At 40.6% G+C, this 17,548-nt stretch overlaps 2 protein-coding genes across 2 annotated transcripts; both read left to right on the top strand.

Moving 5' to 3' along the window:
- The first annotated feature begins 1,566 nt into the window (after nt 1-1,566).
- On the top strand, nt 1,567-3,090 carry LOC145788682 (F-box protein At3g07870-like). Its single transcript, XM_082883547.1, has one exon. It carries the CDS (start codon nt 1,573-1,575, stop codon nt 2,575-2,577), a length of 1,005 nt encoding a protein of 334 aa, XP_082739673.1. The 5' UTR covers nt 1,567-1,572; the 3' UTR covers nt 2,578-3,090.
- A 6,665-nt stretch (nt 3,091-9,755) lies between these two features.
- LOC145797136 (uncharacterized) lies at nt 9,756-12,700 on the top strand. The gene is made up of 4 exons (XM_082883541.1): nt 9,756-11,529; nt 11,624-11,931; nt 12,006-12,411; nt 12,495-12,700. The coding sequence occupies exons 1-4, from the start codon at nt 9,960-9,962 to the stop codon at nt 12,683-12,685; spliced, it is 2,475 nt and encodes an 824-aa protein (XP_082739667.1). The 5' UTR covers nt 9,756-9,959; the 3' UTR covers nt 12,686-12,700.
- Nucleotides 12,701-17,548: the final 4,848 nt, after the last annotated feature.

Below are 17,548 nucleotides of genomic sequence, written 5' to 3'. Positions count from 1 at the left end.
GGCCTTTACTTGGAGATGTTGGATGCATTTTGTGATTCGCTATTCCAGTCCCCGGAGGATAGAGAGGATATTTTCTGGTGAAACACCTGGAAAGTTTGGGGTGAGAACATTTTATGAGTTGATTTGGTGACCAACTTTTATTAGAAGGGTGTCTATATAATTAGATTGCCATTCAAGATTACTATTTGATAGGACATGAGAGAAAATATTGACCGTTGATAATATACCACGTTGAGGAAAAATGTTTTATAATTGGTTTGTAAGATGTACAAGGAGCAGATGTAACTGTTAGTTAATAGTTTGCTGCATTTTTGGTTGTTTGAGAGCTATGGATTGTCACTGTAAGGAGTGCTTATTGGGGTTGGGGATTATGCTATAGTAAGAGAATTAGGACCTAGCACATGATCCTTACAAGATATATATTCTATATTCTATCCACATCATGAAGATAAGCCAGCATACTCAAACATGTAGGACCTAGCACATGATCCTTACAAGATAAAATAATTTTTCATATCATATCATATCATGGCCAAATATGCATTCATTTATGTCAAGCATAATCCTTAATTATAACAAATCATATCACTAAGTGATTAATTAGATTTATCATTCGTATTTTTGTAATATTTCACATCAATTTAACATTTAGGCCACATACCAACAATTAACAAAGGCTTTGTTTGAGTATACATCACCTTGACATTTAGGAACAACATCTACGTACTTATCTTCTACTACATAGGCTTTCATGTTAATCAATATGTAAATAAGTCCATCTGCAGGTTTAAACTTTGGTAAAGTTCGAAGGAGCAAATTATCAAACACTTGGTGTGTGAGCATTCCAACTAAATGAGTACTGGAACAAATGCTCATAACAATGGATCAGATCAAGAAAAAACTGATTCATTAGATAAGATGAAGATTGATAATTCAGATTCACCAGTTTGATTTTTAGTTCATCTAGATTGAAATATATTTTTTTATGTAAAATAGATTAGATTGGAATGCAGGGTCTGTTTTTTTTTTTTTTACACACATATATATCTACACACATATATGTGTATAAAGGGTGCAAATCACTGATTTAAGCAATACATGAAATAAAAAAGCCTAACTTGTTGGTAGACAAGAATAGAACAAAGAGAAAGAGAGGGACAGAGGGAGAGAGAAAGAGACAGGAATAGGGAATGAGATGAGAGACCGAAGCTTACGGCAGGACAGTGGCGACTACGATGGTGGGGCGACGGGGCGACTGCGACGGTGGGCCGACGGGATGCACGACGGAGCAGCCTCTCTAACTCTTCTTCCCTCTCTCCTTCTTTCGCAGCTTTGGTTCTTCCCGCTCGTCTGATAAACCTCTTCAGCCTAGGAGAAATTTTGAAATCGCAAAAAATAGTTTTTTTTTTTTTTTTTTTTTTTTTTAAAAAAAAAATCCTCAACTGAAGACGATTCTGAACCGTCGGATCATCCACTCTAGAGGATCACTCTAGAGAGTTACTCTAGAGGATCCGGACGCAAATAAAATGGGAAGTCAAAGCTAGACACTCTCTCTTTCTGATAGCCTCAACAATGTCGGACTACCTTCCCGAAGAGGTATTGATCGAAATTCTCTCCAGATTACCCGTAAAATCTTTGCTTCGATTCACTTGTGTGTCGAAACCATGGCGATCTCTCATCGCCAGCCCTAGTTTTATCAACACCCACCTCAACAAGTCCACCAACAACACTCTCACTCACTTGCTCCTACTCAGATACACTTGTCTCAATCCCAATCAAGAACACTACTCATTGCGTTTCGACAACAAAACCTTCAACCGCTACGCCCAATTCACTTCTCCATTCAAAACCCACTTCTATTTCAGGGTTGTTGGTACTTGTAATGGCTTGGTTTGTCTCTCCGACGATCGGTTTGGTGACAAACACAATATAATCCTTTGGAACCCCATGATTCGCAGGTATGTGGCCCTTCCAAAACCCAGTCTTTCTCTCGATTCCTATATTCCTTACATGTCTGTTCTAGGGTTTGGCTTCGATTTGCGAACCAATGACTATAAGGTAGTTAGAATTTCTCACTTTGAGAGGCGAAAAAATGCAATTCCTCTTCCTAAAGTTGAGGTTTACTCGCTTAAAACCGGTTCTTGGAAAGCCCTGACTTGTGGTGTTCCTTCATATAATATGGTTGAGTATTTCTGGGAACATGTTTTTCTGAGTGGTTTTGCACATTGGATTGCATACAAGCGAGTTGGGGATGGTAAATTCCATAATGTGATTTTATCATTTGGTTTTGGTGATGAATTGTTCCATGAGATTGAGCTCCCGGAAACAGTGGCTCCTACTTTCCCGTTGCAATTGGGAGTTCATTTAGTTGGGACTATGATTGTGGTGAGTTTTATTGATAATAGTGCAAACCATAAATGTGTTTCCATATGGGTGATGAAAGACTATGGTGTTGTGGAGTCGTGGACGAAACAATATAATGTTGACTTTCAGGGAGGTTTAACGTTGGTGTTTGGTTTTAGGGAGAGTGGCGAATTGCTTATGGGGACTAGAGGTGGAGATACGGTTTCGTATTAGCCTGAGAGCAAGCGCATTGAGAAACATGGATTGCGTGGTGTCAAAGGCTCATTTTATGCCAGTACCTATGTGGAGAGCCTTGTTTTGCTCGATGGATCAAATGGGGACTTGCAGGGGAAGGTGAACACTGATCCTGTTTTGTCTAAAGTTACAAATGAGGAAGAAGCAGATGAGAGCACACTCGAAATAGCCTTGAAGAGGAATTTTCTTTTTGCAGCTTCTTACATAACTGGTAGCCTGTTGGAGTTCCTACTTCGGAATTAGGATCAATCTAGTTTTTGGGCCATAGACATGTAAGTATTGGTAGTAGTAAGCTGCATAATCTGACTATCTCTTCTCAGAATAGATTAGTAATCCTAGTCTCTGTCTTTGACACCAGTGAATAGTATCGTAGGTTTTGATACACAGTGGAGTGTTTTGACAAATAGATGGCTATTGTCCTTTTTGCTTACTAGTTACATATTAAACAAAGAGACCCCTTTTCCAATGAAGGTTTGATGAACTTGCTTGATATTTTCTCTTGCCATGCTGTCTTCTAGGTATATTTTAGGTGTTATATTATCCTTTTGCTTTCATACATATTATTTCTCACTACTTTTCATGTATATGTTTATGAATGAGTTTACTTGTCAAAAGGTACATCTCCTCATGTACTTTTGAATGAATTTTATATGGAGGAAAGTTGCTTGATAAGCCAATCAATGATCTCAAAGATAAATTCTGATGTTTTCATATAAACACAATTGATGAATGCATTTACCCCATATATGACTTAGTTTAACTCTTTGTTTTCAGAGAATTCCTTAACTTGCATCAAAATACTTGTCTGTTTCAGACTTATTAGGAGCCATATGTTCTTTGTAAATGACGAAAGGTCCATTAGAATATTTGAGGAGATATAAAATTTGTCTTGTGCGCACTATTTTAGCATACCGAACCACTGAAGCTGTATGATACCTTATGGGAGATTGATATTGTTACCATTAAATCCATTTTTGAAAAAGCGTGTATTTTCTGAAAGTAAACTTCAGGGAACTAGCTCATCAATTCTAATTGTTTATTGGTTTCTTGGTTGTCCAATAAAGGAAATTTTTGTTTGGTCTGATGTGTTTGTTGTAGTTAGAATTTGCATGCCATTGGGTCGGCATTTCCTTAAAAAAATTAGAAGACTCTAAATTGTTTATATCAAAACTTTGAAATAAATAAATAGTTGTTAGAAAAACAAAAAGGCCCAGTCGGTTGCTATAGAAAGATTATTGATGTGAATTAGATCTCATAGAAAATATGACAGTAAAATTTCAATTTAGAGACAACCAAAGGCTCTTACAATTTAACTTCTTTGAGAATTCCCAAAACTGTTTTGTATTGATTTATTTTTACTTTAGGTCTGGCAGAGTGTTTTGTTTTTGAATAATAATAATAAAAAAAAAAAGGAGGAAGAAGCACAAGCATATATCAAATTGTAATTGTTCACAGGATATGTGTGAGTTCCCTCACATGGTATCAAATTGTAAAATGAGATGTTATGACTCCCAACCTTGCCTGTTTGCTACTACTGTGAACTTTGTGCTTTTTAACATTCAGTTATAATGCACTATTATTTATTGCTAATGGGAAATAGAATACATTTGTTTTGCACTTTTCTAAAACTTTACCATTTATTCTCAATTGCCAAGTAAAAGCATAGGTTTCGTATGTTATGATATATGTTACAAGTTTGGGTCGTGCTTAAGTGTGCAAACCCCTTAAGGTTGCACACCATATGCAACCCAATTGTTAGCCGTTAGATTACAATAATTGATCAAGACCATTGAATTGTTTAATCGTGAAAAAGTTGAAACCGGGGCAACCGGTTAATGCTTGTATTTGCATGATTGCATCCCACTCACTCTCTGTATTTCGTCTCTATCTCTCTCTGTTCTCCTCTCTGTGTAAGGTTGAGTCAGTGTAACCGTTGATTTCCATTACAGGGAGAAGGCCCTGTTGGGTTCGTTCCATTGACGAAGCTCTGTAGGGAACAGTATAACGGGCGATTTCCAACAACAATGTAACTAGAAGGCTGTGTTGGTTCCATTGCTGAAGTGAAGCCCTTCTCTCGAACTGGATATGAGGTATGGAGCTGTGTCCCTCTCTCTGTCTCCCTCTCTGTCTCTCTGGCCCGTTCACTTCAGCTATTTTCCCTCAACTAAACCCCCATCCTAACTTCAACCGCTCTACGCTTCGCTCCAACGGAAACCCCTCCATTGGCAGCTAACCTTTCTCTTTCTGTTTCTCAAGCGAGTGTTTGTGTTTGCACAAACAGGTAACCCGTGTGAAAATGTCATGTTTGTGTTTGTGTTAACAATTTTCGGTCATCAAGTAATTGTTGGTAGTAATGTCATGTGCAGTATGGCCCCAGCGGAAGTTAAAAGGGAAGGTGATGATTATGACATTCCAAATGAAGCAGATGACATCCGTTTGATGAATGAAAGTCGGGCAGAACCTGATCATGGTTGCGAAGCTGGTCCGAGCAATGAAGAAGCAACCAACATGAACGTTGAAGATGGCGGAGCCGATGTGAAAAAAGAAATGGTTGACGATGCTCATCGCAATGACATGGTTGGTGATGTTGAACGTGCTATTCTGGAACAGAAATTTGATTCGGTCGAAGATGGAGAAGATTTCTACAATGCGTATACTAAAGCCAAGGGATTTAGTATACGAAAATCCAGATTTAACACAAATAAAGAGGGAAAGGTCGTTAGTAGGCTGTGGTTGTGTTCAAGGGAAGGTCAGAGATTACCAAAATACTTGGACCGTGTTGCTGAGAAGAGTAGAGCTCCCAAGGCACTAACAAGAGTAGGTTGCAAAGCCCAATTTCGCATACGGTACGATGCGGATGCTGGTGAAGGGGGAAAGTATGTTGTGACTCACTTCGTCGCAGACCACAACCATGAATTGGCGGAACAACACTGTGTGATGTATCTGAGGTCACATCGCAGTTTAAACAGCGGTGACAAAGCTCAAGCAATGACTATGCGCAATGTCGGTGTGAAGACTAGCCAAATCATGGACTATATGGTAAATCAGTCCGGGTCTTATGAGAATGTTGGTTTCATCCGCACGGATCTGCACAACCATATTCAAGCCGAACGTAGAGCAGAAGTTGAGGATGGTGATGCGCAGGGTGCGTTGGTTTACCTATGCGCAAAACTTGATGTTGATGCACGTTTTTTTTACAAGTATGATGTGTGTAACGATAACAAGTTACAAAATCTGTTCTGGGCAGATTCGAAATCACGGGCCGACTACGCAAAGTTTGGTGATGTGTTGATATTTGACTCAACTTACAGAACCAATGCATACAAGAAACCGTTTGTCATGTTGGCTGGTGTGACTAGCCACTTTAGGACCACGATATTTGCATGTGTTTTGCTAGCTAATGAGACAATTGAGACATACACATGGGTTTTGGAAACATTTATGGAGGCGATGGGCAATAAAGCACCTGTGTCCGTACTAACAGATGGGGATAAGTCGATGCGAGAGGCAATCAGAAGAGTATTTCCAGATGCAAGACATCGATTATGTAATTGGCATCTTGGGAAAAATGCTGTTTCAAATGTTCACATAAGTGGCTTTGCACATGCTTTCAAGCAGTGCATGGACATGGAAATGGATGAGACAAAGTTTGAGCATGGCTGGACGACAATGGTCGAAGAATTTGGACTTCAAACCAACAGTTGGGTGTTGGAGACATATGAGAAGCGTCATATGTGGGCTGAGGCATATATGCGTGGACATTTCTTTGCTGGGATGAAGAGCACTCAGCGCTCGGAGTGTATGAATGCTTATTTCAATCCCTTCCTCCAACACAAATTGAAGCTATATGAATTTGTTAGGCACTATGATCGGGCTCTTGCAAGGATAAGGTATAACGAGGCTGGAGATGATGCTGAAACAAATAACACTTTTCCGGTATTGATTACTCCATTGCGAGATATAGAGAGACATGGAGCTGAGCTAGTCACCCGAAATATATTTAGAATGTTCCGTGATGAAATCTTAGAAGAGGGGAAGTTGAATGTGAAGGATGTGTTCCCTTTGCCGGATGGTCAGAAATGCTACTATATTCATAAGTACAGAGTGAAGGACAGATCATGGATAGTAACACACAGTCCAATGGATGCTGCAATGAGATGTTCTTGCATGAAGTTTGAGTCGTTGGGGCTACCTTGCTGCCACATGATATGTGTTATGAAAGCTGAAAATTTAACGCAAATTCCCCCAACTTGTGTGCTGCATAGATGGACAAGGGCTGCAAGCAAGGATGGCCAGCAATGGCCTCAACCCTCAATTGATAGCACTACAACACAGACGGCCCGGTATGGGATATTGTGTTCTTCCTACAACGAAATGTGTTTCTACGCCTCGCAATCAACGGAAGGTTTCAAGGATGCTAGGGATGCATGTCTTCCAATGACGAGCCGGATGAAGGAGTTATATGAGAGGAATTTGAACGGTGGGAATGGAGACAAAGGGAAACATTCATTCTGTCGACAATTTGGAGTAGAAGATCCTGATGTTGTGAAGACAAAAGGGAACCCAGGACGGGCCTCGTCCAACTGTCGAAGACCAAGAAAATGTGGGAATTGCAAATGCATTGGGCACACAAAGCGAACGTGTCCTAAGGTTCGGTTTAGCCGAACAGTGGGTAATAACTCAGATGCAGATACACCCCACATAACTGACCGTGAGTACAATGCGGAGTCATTGCCCGTTCGCTGCAAAACTGGGTTGGTGGATCCAAGTACACCGCACATTAAGCAACAACGACTATTTTTTGATGTTTCTCCTGATTCCAAGCAGCCTGTGGGCCAATACGGTAGTGTTGAAGCAGCAGTGTGGAAAAATGATTCGAACACAATTGATGAGGTGAATCAGGTAATTGTATAATTTGTATGATTTACTTATTCCCTTAGCTATTGAAAACACATGGAAATAATGTATGTAGTTTTCATTTTGCACGGATTGCTGTACGTAACGTGTAAATAATTGGTTATGTACAATGCCAGGAAATGGCACAACGTTACTTATGTAAAAGGCCACGAGTTGTAAATTTCCCATATTGTTTAGAGTGATGTTGTCATTTGTGTTTGCAGTGACTTGTCATTTTCAAAACTAACTGAAGGTGAGGTGAGATATATATGGGTTGTCTGTGTGTTGTTTTGGGTGGGAAATTGGCTTATGTCTGTATTCCAAGATTCCTATTGCGGGTTGCTTGTTTCTGTTCCATATTTGGTTGGATCTAACTGAAGGGTTTTTTGCGGTGTGGTTTATCAACTAACGATGTGTTTCGCTTCGTATTGATTTGTTATGACTTGTGTCTGTAAATTAGTATTATATTTCGAGTAAAATACGAATTTTGTCCAAGTGGGTTTGCAAAATTACATACCAGCACATGCATTTTGTATATAATCCAAGTGGCAGTTAATTTTGGGTGTTACTTGGAGAAAGTAACCCAACGAACTCGTTACTTTATCTCCATGCCGATCGGTATATGAATTACGAGTTACGAACAGGAGTTGTGAAATTATTTAATGTTTACTATGGGTTTATTGTTAGTAAAATTATGGTGGGCCTATATGGACAGCAACGAAGCAGTAATTTAAAGTTGACAAGTTCAAGAAGAAAATCAAGCAATTGTGGTATTGGTTCAAATGCCTGAAATGGATGAAGACTTCTTTCGATGAAGTGATGGTAACAAAGTAGAAAGTAACAAAGTAGAAAGTAGAAAGTAGAAAGTAAGTTGTTGTGTTGTTGTGTTGTTTGTAACAAAGTAGAAAGTAGAAGGGAAAAAACTACACAGAAGTTACAATGTAGAAAGTAAGTTGCCACCTGTCGAAGTGCATATAATTGAAGTTACCACCTGTGCCCAGGTCCTTTTAGCCTTTCCTCGACAGATACAGACTCCCAATTCGTTCATGTTTCCTGTTGGAGGGTGGCCACTAAATCCATGAGCACTGCCAGTAACTGCTCCAGCGTGTAAGTCAGGTGGCATGCAAGATTCAATGTTAGTTGAATGGAGCAGCTGTTGGGAGGATGTGGGAAAAATAGGTGCAAAGAGGAATTTTTAATCTAATATCCAATCAGAATGTAGGTGAAAATATGAGTGAACTTTTTTTTTAAAAAAAAGTAGTTCCCATTTTTTGGATTATAAACCCGAGATGTATATTTTGTTTTTGATATAAACAAGTTGTGTATTTTCGTTACGTAAAATGTAGGACAACAATTGTGTTTAAGTCATTACAATATAGAAAAAGGTTATTTCAAACGTATTTTCAAGTTTACCGACATTGAATATATTTTGATTAAATTACAGGGAAAATTCAATATTTGGCAGAGTTTGATGATTCATAGTCAGGGGCAGTAACTGTGAGTGGCCAAGTGTTGCGGTTCATTGACCCAGTTTGCAAGGACTGTGGTTGTGTTTAGTGGACAATATTCTGTCGATTTTTGTCTCATAATGATGAGGGACATGCCCCACAATGGTGAAAAGGAAGGTCGACAGGGAAGAGTCAATATTTGGCAGAGTGGACTTGAAGATTCGAAGTCGGGGCAGTTACAGTGGCAGTTATGGTGTAGACGTGTGGGATCATGCAATGATGGGCCACAAAAACAGTATACGGATATCAATACTAAACCTCCACTTCTATCTGTCGAGCTCCCTTTTCTTGTGTTTATTTCATGGCCACCAACTGTTTTAAACTTCTGTCGACAGAGCAAGGCTCCTGCTTTGTCTCATGCTTCCTCCTGAAAGTGTGCCCGCTAACTCCGTGACTGGTGGTAAAAACTTCCCCTATCACTTCTAGGTGACCCACATGCAGAGAGCCCACTTTCAGGTCGTGGACATTCCTTCAGACTTGGCCACATGCCCTCGATTAAGTGGACCATCTGTCGACAGAGACTGGCAAAACTTGGTGCAAACAATGGCCCCCATGTTCAAGTTAAATATTGCGGAAGTGATTGAGACCCCCCCAATCACCACCACCCCACCCCCCCCCACACACACACACGTGGGGGCTGCTGTTTGGAGAAGGAAAAAAAATAAGAAATTGAAAAAAAAAAAAAAAAAGTGGCCAATCAGAGAGAGAGGGGGTCATGGGGGTCCAAGTCATATGATATTTAACTTCAACGAGGGGGCCATTGTTTGGGCCCAAAACAAACATAAAGTACAGCCCAATATAAGAGCTTTTAAATATACTGGCCCCATCATAAGCTATAAAAGACCCACCCTTTCAACTTCAAACCACTTCATTTCCCTCTGATTCGAACTCCCCAGACTGTACTCCTTCTTCTCAACCATTGCCGTTCAAAACCAGAGCACCACAAAACCCTAAGCCATGGCACCGAAAAAATCTCAACCATCTCCATCTGAGGAGAACAATGAAGACCTACTCCGCTTCCCGGACCCTATCAGAGCACTTATCGCTCCTCTAAAATTTGCTGCAACCCTATTGCCCAGCCCAAGCTCTGTCGCTAAGGCTACTCTAGGCCCTACCTTCGCGTCTTACTTCCCAGACGAGCTAGCTCCATACTATCCCCTTGGTAATGGTGAGAACCTTCTTCTCAACCAAGCTGGACTCAAGTGGACTAACTGGAATGTCAGCAAAAACCCACTCAGAGGGTGGAGGTCACCAGACTCTGATTGGCGAAGCTGGGCCAGGAGAATTGAAGGTCACGATGCCGAAGTATGGAAGCACCAGGGCATTGCTGAAGCAATTAGACTGTCGACTAAAATTTATGACGTGGAGAAAGGGCTGATTGCTGCTGCTGCATGCTTTTGGTCGCAGTCTAGTAACTCCCTACTCCTCAATTTTGGTATGATTTCCCCTACCATCTTAGATGTAGCTCACTTGACTAGTCTGCCAATCTTGGGCAATCCAATTCATGCTCTCCTTGAGCCTCCAAAAGTGACATTTACTTTAAACACTGACATGTGCTATACAGATTTTGCCAAAAAATACCAAGGCAAGCGTGGTTCCCCTGTCGATGACAAAGAAAGAACTGCTTTTTACTTACTTTGGCTTTGTGAGTTTCTTTTTTGTGTCCCTGGGTACAAGATCACGAAAGAATACCTCCCCCTTGCCTTGTGTATGCAAGACGGCCAACTTATGGCTTTAGCCCCTTATCTTCTTGCCACCCTTTACAAGGCCCTATTTTCCTTTGTCGACAAGAAGATTTCTGGCAACTGTGGTGGCCCCTTCTGGCTCTTCCAGGCCTGGTTGTATGCCTATTTCCCTGAGGCACGACCCCCACCACCTAACACCTTGAAACCTGTTTGCCACTCCTATGCTGAGCAACTGCTCACTTATAACAGCCATTCAAAACTCACTTTCACAAATCATCTTACCATGTTTTACAACCTTCCTTCCCAGAGACCTTCCAACCTGTACATGCCATTTCAAAACTTTGAATTCTCCTCCAGTAGACTTCGCTTCCTCTTCACAGACCCTTCTGATTTACACAATGAGCAAGTCCAAGAACAAAATGAGAGTTGGAGACACATTCTCACCTGTAAACATGTCTTGGTTGGCTGTTCCATATCCTCCGCCAAGCTATCCAGCTGCAGTTTTGAGACATACTGTCCCAATCAATGGTCCAGGCAATTTGGTCTTTCCCAGGCTATCCCTTATCCTTATTTCCACCCAACCATCCATGAGGAGATTGGGTCCAGAATCCACTTGAAAGATCCTACACAAGCTGAATCCATTCTGACAGAGAACACCAAACTTTTCCAAGATTTTGGCCCCTTCTTCTTCAAACCTGCTTCGGACTGCTCGGCTGCTTTTGACCATTGGTGGGGACTTATGACTGCCATTATTTTCTGCAAGCCACTTGAAAGCTGCCTTAACGATACTTGTATTCATATTCAGGGCCGCATATCCTCGCCTTCCAAGCTTAAGGCTACAGGTATCCTTCCTTCATATACTTCATATCCCTGACTGTGTCATGCAATTTGTTTTGTTTTTTTCTCTACAACACTAACTTGTTTAACCCTTGACAGCCAAAATTGTGCCTGCTGCTGAACCATTGGTTAGGGACCAACGTAAAGGCAAGGATCCAATGGATGCAACTACTCAGACAAACACCCCCTCAGTTCCGAAATTAATGGCAGACTCTTTCGCTGCCGCGCAGACACAAGCACAGAGAGGAGCTACCACCCGTACCCCTGCTGAGACAGAGGTCACGGCGAAGAAGAGAGAAGAGCCTTCCACTGCTCCTGCTCTAAGCACAGACCTAAGTGAGTGGGATATCCCTCTCAGCCAAATGGTTGGCGAAACAACATCAAATCCTTCAGGGCAGCTCTACCAAGTAAGCCTTCACTTTACATATTTACAGCATCTGAATTTGCATTCACGCCCGACTGATCACTTACTTTTGTGCAGAGAAAAAGAAGGAGATTACTCCTTGCTGCTGCTGATGATGACGATGCTTCCACTTCTCCTCAACACATTCATCAAATTCCCAGTCCAATCAGTAATGTACCCACAGAACCCACTGTACAACCAACTCCACCACCACCTGAAGCATCGCAACAAACTTCCTTACAACCTGCTTCACAGTCTTCGCCACAGCAATCCACACAGTCTGCATCACAACATCCTTCCACTTCTCCTCAACACATTGTCCCTTCTGTCTCTAGCCCTCAACCATCACCATCCAACCCCTCCAATTCCCAAACGTCAAACAAAGAATCACAGAGGATTGAATTTGACATTTCAATCAACAGCCAATCCTCTCCAACAGATGACAACACAAAATCCCCTCAACCAGAAGTTCACCACAACCAAGGTAAATAGAAATACAAATGTTACTGTTCGTTTGGGAAAAAAAAACTTCTCTTTGAGTAACTGGTATTGTTCTCCAATTTACAGGGATGGACATAATACAGGACTCATCTCCACGACCAATGGGCGAGACAGAACTTGAAGGTCCTCATGACTTTCCCCTGCTAGCAGAACCAGAGAAACACCCTCAAGGCGCTGATGGTGCCATCTCATCAGTACCAGAAACAACTCGTCCTCATGCGACAACCACAGCTGAACAAGGCCAACCGTCTGCGTGAACGTTATCAGGACAGGTACTACCATTTCCAACCTCATCCTATTTACTCTTTATTACTTGCAAGCATATATTCTCACCAAACTATTAATGTTCACAGGCCGTCGGTCCATGCCAGGATATTTGGGCCGAAGTTTCTATTCTTCAACAAGATCTAGACGAAATATCTCCATTGCCTCAAAGGCTACATCTGTTTGATGCTGAAACTCAACAAACCTTAACCACCTTCATCAACCTCATTAACACCCCAGTTGAAGAAATCATTCTCCACAAACCTGATGAAACCTTGGCCTGTCTTTCTGCTGTTGTAAACCTCTCCCCTAATCCTTTCAACCCCATTCAACTAAAGCAATTGGCCAAGATCATCACAGAATGGCCAACCCTTTCAGAGATGGTTCAGACTTGCTCGAAGGATATTCAAACCAATAAGGATTTCCTAAACGAAGCCCACACCATATCTACTTCACTCAAACTCAGCCAGCAGACCTCTGCAGCCATTCTTCAGCAACACTCAGCACTTGAACTTGAGGAAGCCAAACTCATGGCAGAACTTGCCTCTGTCCGGCAAAGAAAGGCTCATCTGCAGCAGCAACACGACCAGCTTAATCAAGAAGCAAGGATGATGCTCTCCCAAATTAGACATCGTTCTACATCCATTCAGACAACTAAAGCTGAGTTGGACCAAGCCCAAGCCATGCTGGCAGATGCTCAATCAGAGTGGGGTGTTCTAGGCGTTCTGTTCCCCAAATCCTAGGCTAGTTTATATATGTATTCTTTTGTATTGCACACCTAGGAATGATTTGGAAAGGTAGGAATGATTTCCTTTTTAATGATAAGATTGTTGATGGGCCTAAATTGGCTGAGATGGTGAAAGTGAGGGTTGCACTTTGCTGTAAGCAAAGTTATAGAGGCCTACAGTATTTAGTGGACGACATATATTGTATTCTGGATAGTATCAAAGTCTCATTTAGGGGGTGGTGTTTGGTGTTTTTTGAAACTGGGGTGCAGGAGTTTGGTCAAGCTGTGGTATGCAGGATTTTGGTCAGTCTGTGGTATTACCATATCTTCTTGGTGGCTACTTTTGCTCTGCTGTGCTTCAATGTTGCTATGCTTTGCCTTATTTTTGGCTTGTTGCTCTGGCTTAGTTTATGGGGTCAAGCATGCTCATTTCTGGTTGCTGCTCTGCTGTGCTTCAAATCTGCTCTGCTATATATGTACTCTGCTGCTGCTATATGGGATCAACGAATAGGCTTAAGTCTGCTGCTGCATATTGGCCTTTTTGCAATTGTTTGAATGATGTTTTGGTGTGCTGTATTGGAAGTCTGCTGTTGGATTGGGGAAAGTTATTGGAGGTCTGCTGCGGGCCTTGTTGTAATTGTTGGTCTGCTGCTATACTAATTTTTTTTTTTTGGAGGTTGAAGGATCAGGCTCAAGTCTCAATGGAGGTTGAAGGTTCAGGCTCAAGTCTCAATGGTGGCTGTATGGTCTGAAGTTTGTTCATGCTGCCTTGGAGTTTCATCTGGTTGCCCTGTTATGTGGTTTTGTGAGGATGGGCTTGGAGTTACATTGTTATTGTTTTCCTTCTGTTTTTGTTTCTCTTCGTTGGTCTCCAACCTCCTCTTTGTTGATGTATCATTGACACCTTGTATGTGCTTTTCCATCAATACAGTTTTTTGTTTTGCTGAACAAAAAAAAATTGAATATCAATAATCTGTGTTTTTAATGGTCTGTTGTATGGTTGTTTTTATTTTTTGTGCAATTTTTCACCGTTTGTGCATTTTTATGAAGTAATCAATTCCCCTTCAAAGTGCATTATAGTCACCGCCATTTGTTTCTTCTGTGGGCTTTTTTTTGCTTTGTTTTGGACAAAATCCTGGCATTAAAAAAAATCGAACAAACATAATTCATGTGGTAAAAGCGAACAAACATTACTACTTTCAACTTGCATTGTTTGTTGGACAAATATCACATTGCACTGGACAAACATTAGTATAGTCATTTGGGCAAATATGACATTGCATTGTTTGTTCTGTACTGTACCCATAACATTGGAATTATGTGTATCACATTACGTACAGGCCACGATAAAAGCAAACAAACATGACTACTTTCCCTCGTTTGTTCGAGTCCCAAACATTGGAATTATGTGTGCAATCAATACGCGTGGGAAATTAGTATTATCACAGCTGCGACCTAAAAAGTTGTCACGACAAGCTGATGCAGTAATCCAGTTGTGGTTGGGCATCGAAATTACACTCGTACTGGCAGGCCATGATAAAATCGCTGCACTATTTGTTGTAATTGCAATCAATCACATGCACGAACGATACTCGCCCATCTTTGTATTGTTCACATCCATAACGAAGTCAAGCACCAACTTCCGGCGCACAGAAGGATGAAACTATGTACAGAAAGCGAATAACACAAATCAGGTACGGTTACAGCGGTAGGGAATAAACGGATTTATTTCGCAATTGGAAATTAAGCGGTACAATGTACCTTGTGTGGACCGCTGGGTATATCAGGCCGCTGCATGTACTTGATCACAAACATCCCACAGTCGAAAGTGCTACAAATGAAATGTAACATTCAGTCTCTCGTAAAATATAAGCAGGTTCGTTAAATGAGTGATTCAAGAGTGAAGTCAATGTGACGCAGGGTTTATGGATTACTCGTCCAGCTGTTGTAATGGCCTTTGTTCTAACATGCGCACCTCAAAGGTACGCATGTCTACAGCATATTCATTTCCAAACTGTAGTTGCAGTAAGGCATGCATTGTTTGAACCTGTTGCAGAATGAGACGGTTAGTTTATGTGAAGGATGTGACAGTGTGGAAGTAGATTTGTGAAATTCAGCACGACATACCAACATTTTTGCTGTGTTCAGCTTGTTGGTGTCCAGTGTGGCGGATGCCAATGAGTCAAATAGGTACGCCACACGGTCTACCATATCTATTTTTAGGCACACCCAATGTACTCCTCGATAATTGAAAGGCATGTAAATCTACACATATACATAAACACAAGCGAAGACATTGTTTAGAGGGCATGCGAACATGTACGCACTTTCATATTTACATTGACATTCAAGTAAATGGGATCAACATTCATATTACCGACGTCCATATTAAATCTACTCGCTTCAATGGGATGGACATTCATATTACCTTCTCACATGCATCAAGCACCCCAGTATATCTGTCATGTCCAAAATATGATTTGACCATATTTTCATGGTTCAGAGGTTGAGTTTTTTGATTTAGTATCAAAGTCTGCATGTTTAGTGTGTAAAGTTCAGTCAGCCAAAGTTTTCTGAAAATATGTCTTCTGCAATACACAACCGACCTAAAACACTTACTTACCGACAAATATACTGGAAAGAACCACGCAGTATGCCTACCGTCTTTGTGTACTTGCCGCTGTCCGTTAGTCAATTGAACCGCAACCAAGTTGATTGGCTGGAACATTGTAACAGACCAGGCAACTTGCGAAATAAGGTTTGCCATTTGTTTAAATGTAATACGAAATAACAATGTCCCTACATGGATATGTCCATCATGCAAATATAGTGGAAATAACATTGTCAGATGCCACGACTTACAGTGTCGGATAGCCATGTCCCTGGTTTCAGCGTGCGCATGTCACGTCGCGTAGCACATTCGCAAGGCATTTCATGCAGATTCATAGACACGACAATGTCCCTACATAAAACGTATACATCAATTAGTAAGAAGCAACCTACAGCCTAGTAAAACTTAAACGTATCTGGCTTAACTCTACAACATAAGATTAGTTTTTCCTGTTGTACAACTATGGCAGATATTCCTGATTCTACTAGGCTCCAATCCAATGAAGATTAGTTTTAAGTTTTTAAAAAACAAAATGAAAAGACAAAGTTTTAGATATTACAACTCATGACATGTCCAATAGTATTTGCTAAAATAATATGTGAAAATTGAAATGCTCATTTACAGGTCAGCAAGTTAAAAAAAAAGAAACACGTTTTTTACAAACTGGAGCCAACAATATCCCAAAATGATCAAAATGGAAAATGTAAGCAGAGTAGAAGAAAATAGGTAGGGAAAATTGCACTTCATTATAAGTTCTCAAAAAAATTTGCAAATCATTGGTAAACTTTATTAAGTTTCATAATTAAAATTATAAAGGTTTCCATGAATGTGTTAAAATTTTTGTGAAAATATCAGTGGTTTGCAATTTTCCCAATAGGTACATGTGTGCAGGATAAGACCAAAAGAAGAAAACTTCAGACAGGAAATTTAGCCACTGATCTTTCCGTAGCCCACTGCATTAAATTCAAAGAGAATCCTACATACGACATGGATAAACCCATCATAAACCCATCATAAACCCATCAAAATCATAGAGAATGAAAAATTAAAGAACTGATACCTACAAGAATCAAATAAACATAGCACGACACATGAAAATTGTGGAATTCAAACTTATTTCACAAATACTACGGAACAGGTTAATTGCGAGTACTAAACTCATCCGTACCTTTCATTGTTTCTGTCGTCAAGTACAGAGTCAACAACTTCGTCTTGGGCCACTGATAAAACCTCTCTGCTCTCCAGTGTTATCAAGTCCTTCTATCAATATAAACAATCAAGTAACATCAACTCCTCCTATTAATATAAACAATTAACTAACTCACCACTGTTCAGAAATGTGATTTGCAAAGTACATAACACATCCTTATGCATCTAAAATTGGTGAAGCGATGTCTAACCTCTGAACGGAACCGCTTGTCCAACCTGTGCAGTTTGGACAGGAGTTTGTCCGAAATCTGTAAGACAATTGTACAACATTTGTTACTGCAAACTTGCAGTAGAATGACAAATATTAAA

This window comes from Camellia sinensis, chromosome 8, assembly GCF_055761805.1.
Source record: "Camellia sinensis isolate YWXY chromosome 8, ASM5576180v1, whole genome shotgun sequence".
Lineage (NCBI taxonomy): Eukaryota > Viridiplantae > Streptophyta > Magnoliopsida > Ericales > Theaceae > Camellia > Camellia sinensis.
This window is presented reverse-complemented; position numbering and strand designations above follow the sequence as displayed.

Bases quoted from the DNA above. Each gene is read 5' to 3' on its own strand.
- LOC145797136 (XM_082883541.1), top strand. From the start codon at position 9,960: ATGGCACCGAAAAAATCTCAACCATCTCCATCTGAGGAGAACAATGAA. The intron at 11,530-11,623 runs GTATCCTTCCTT...AACCCTTGACAG, and splicing joins TTCCAAGCTTAAGGCTACAG to CCAAAATTGTGCCTGCTGCT. The intron at 11,932-12,005 runs GTAAGCCTTCAC...ACTTTTGTGCAG, and splicing joins CTTCAGGGCAGCTCTACCAA to AGAAAAAGAAGGAGATTACT.
- LOC145788682 (XM_082883547.1), top strand. From the start codon at position 1,573: ATGTCGGACTACCTTCCCGAAGAGGTATTGATCGAAATTCTCTCCAGA.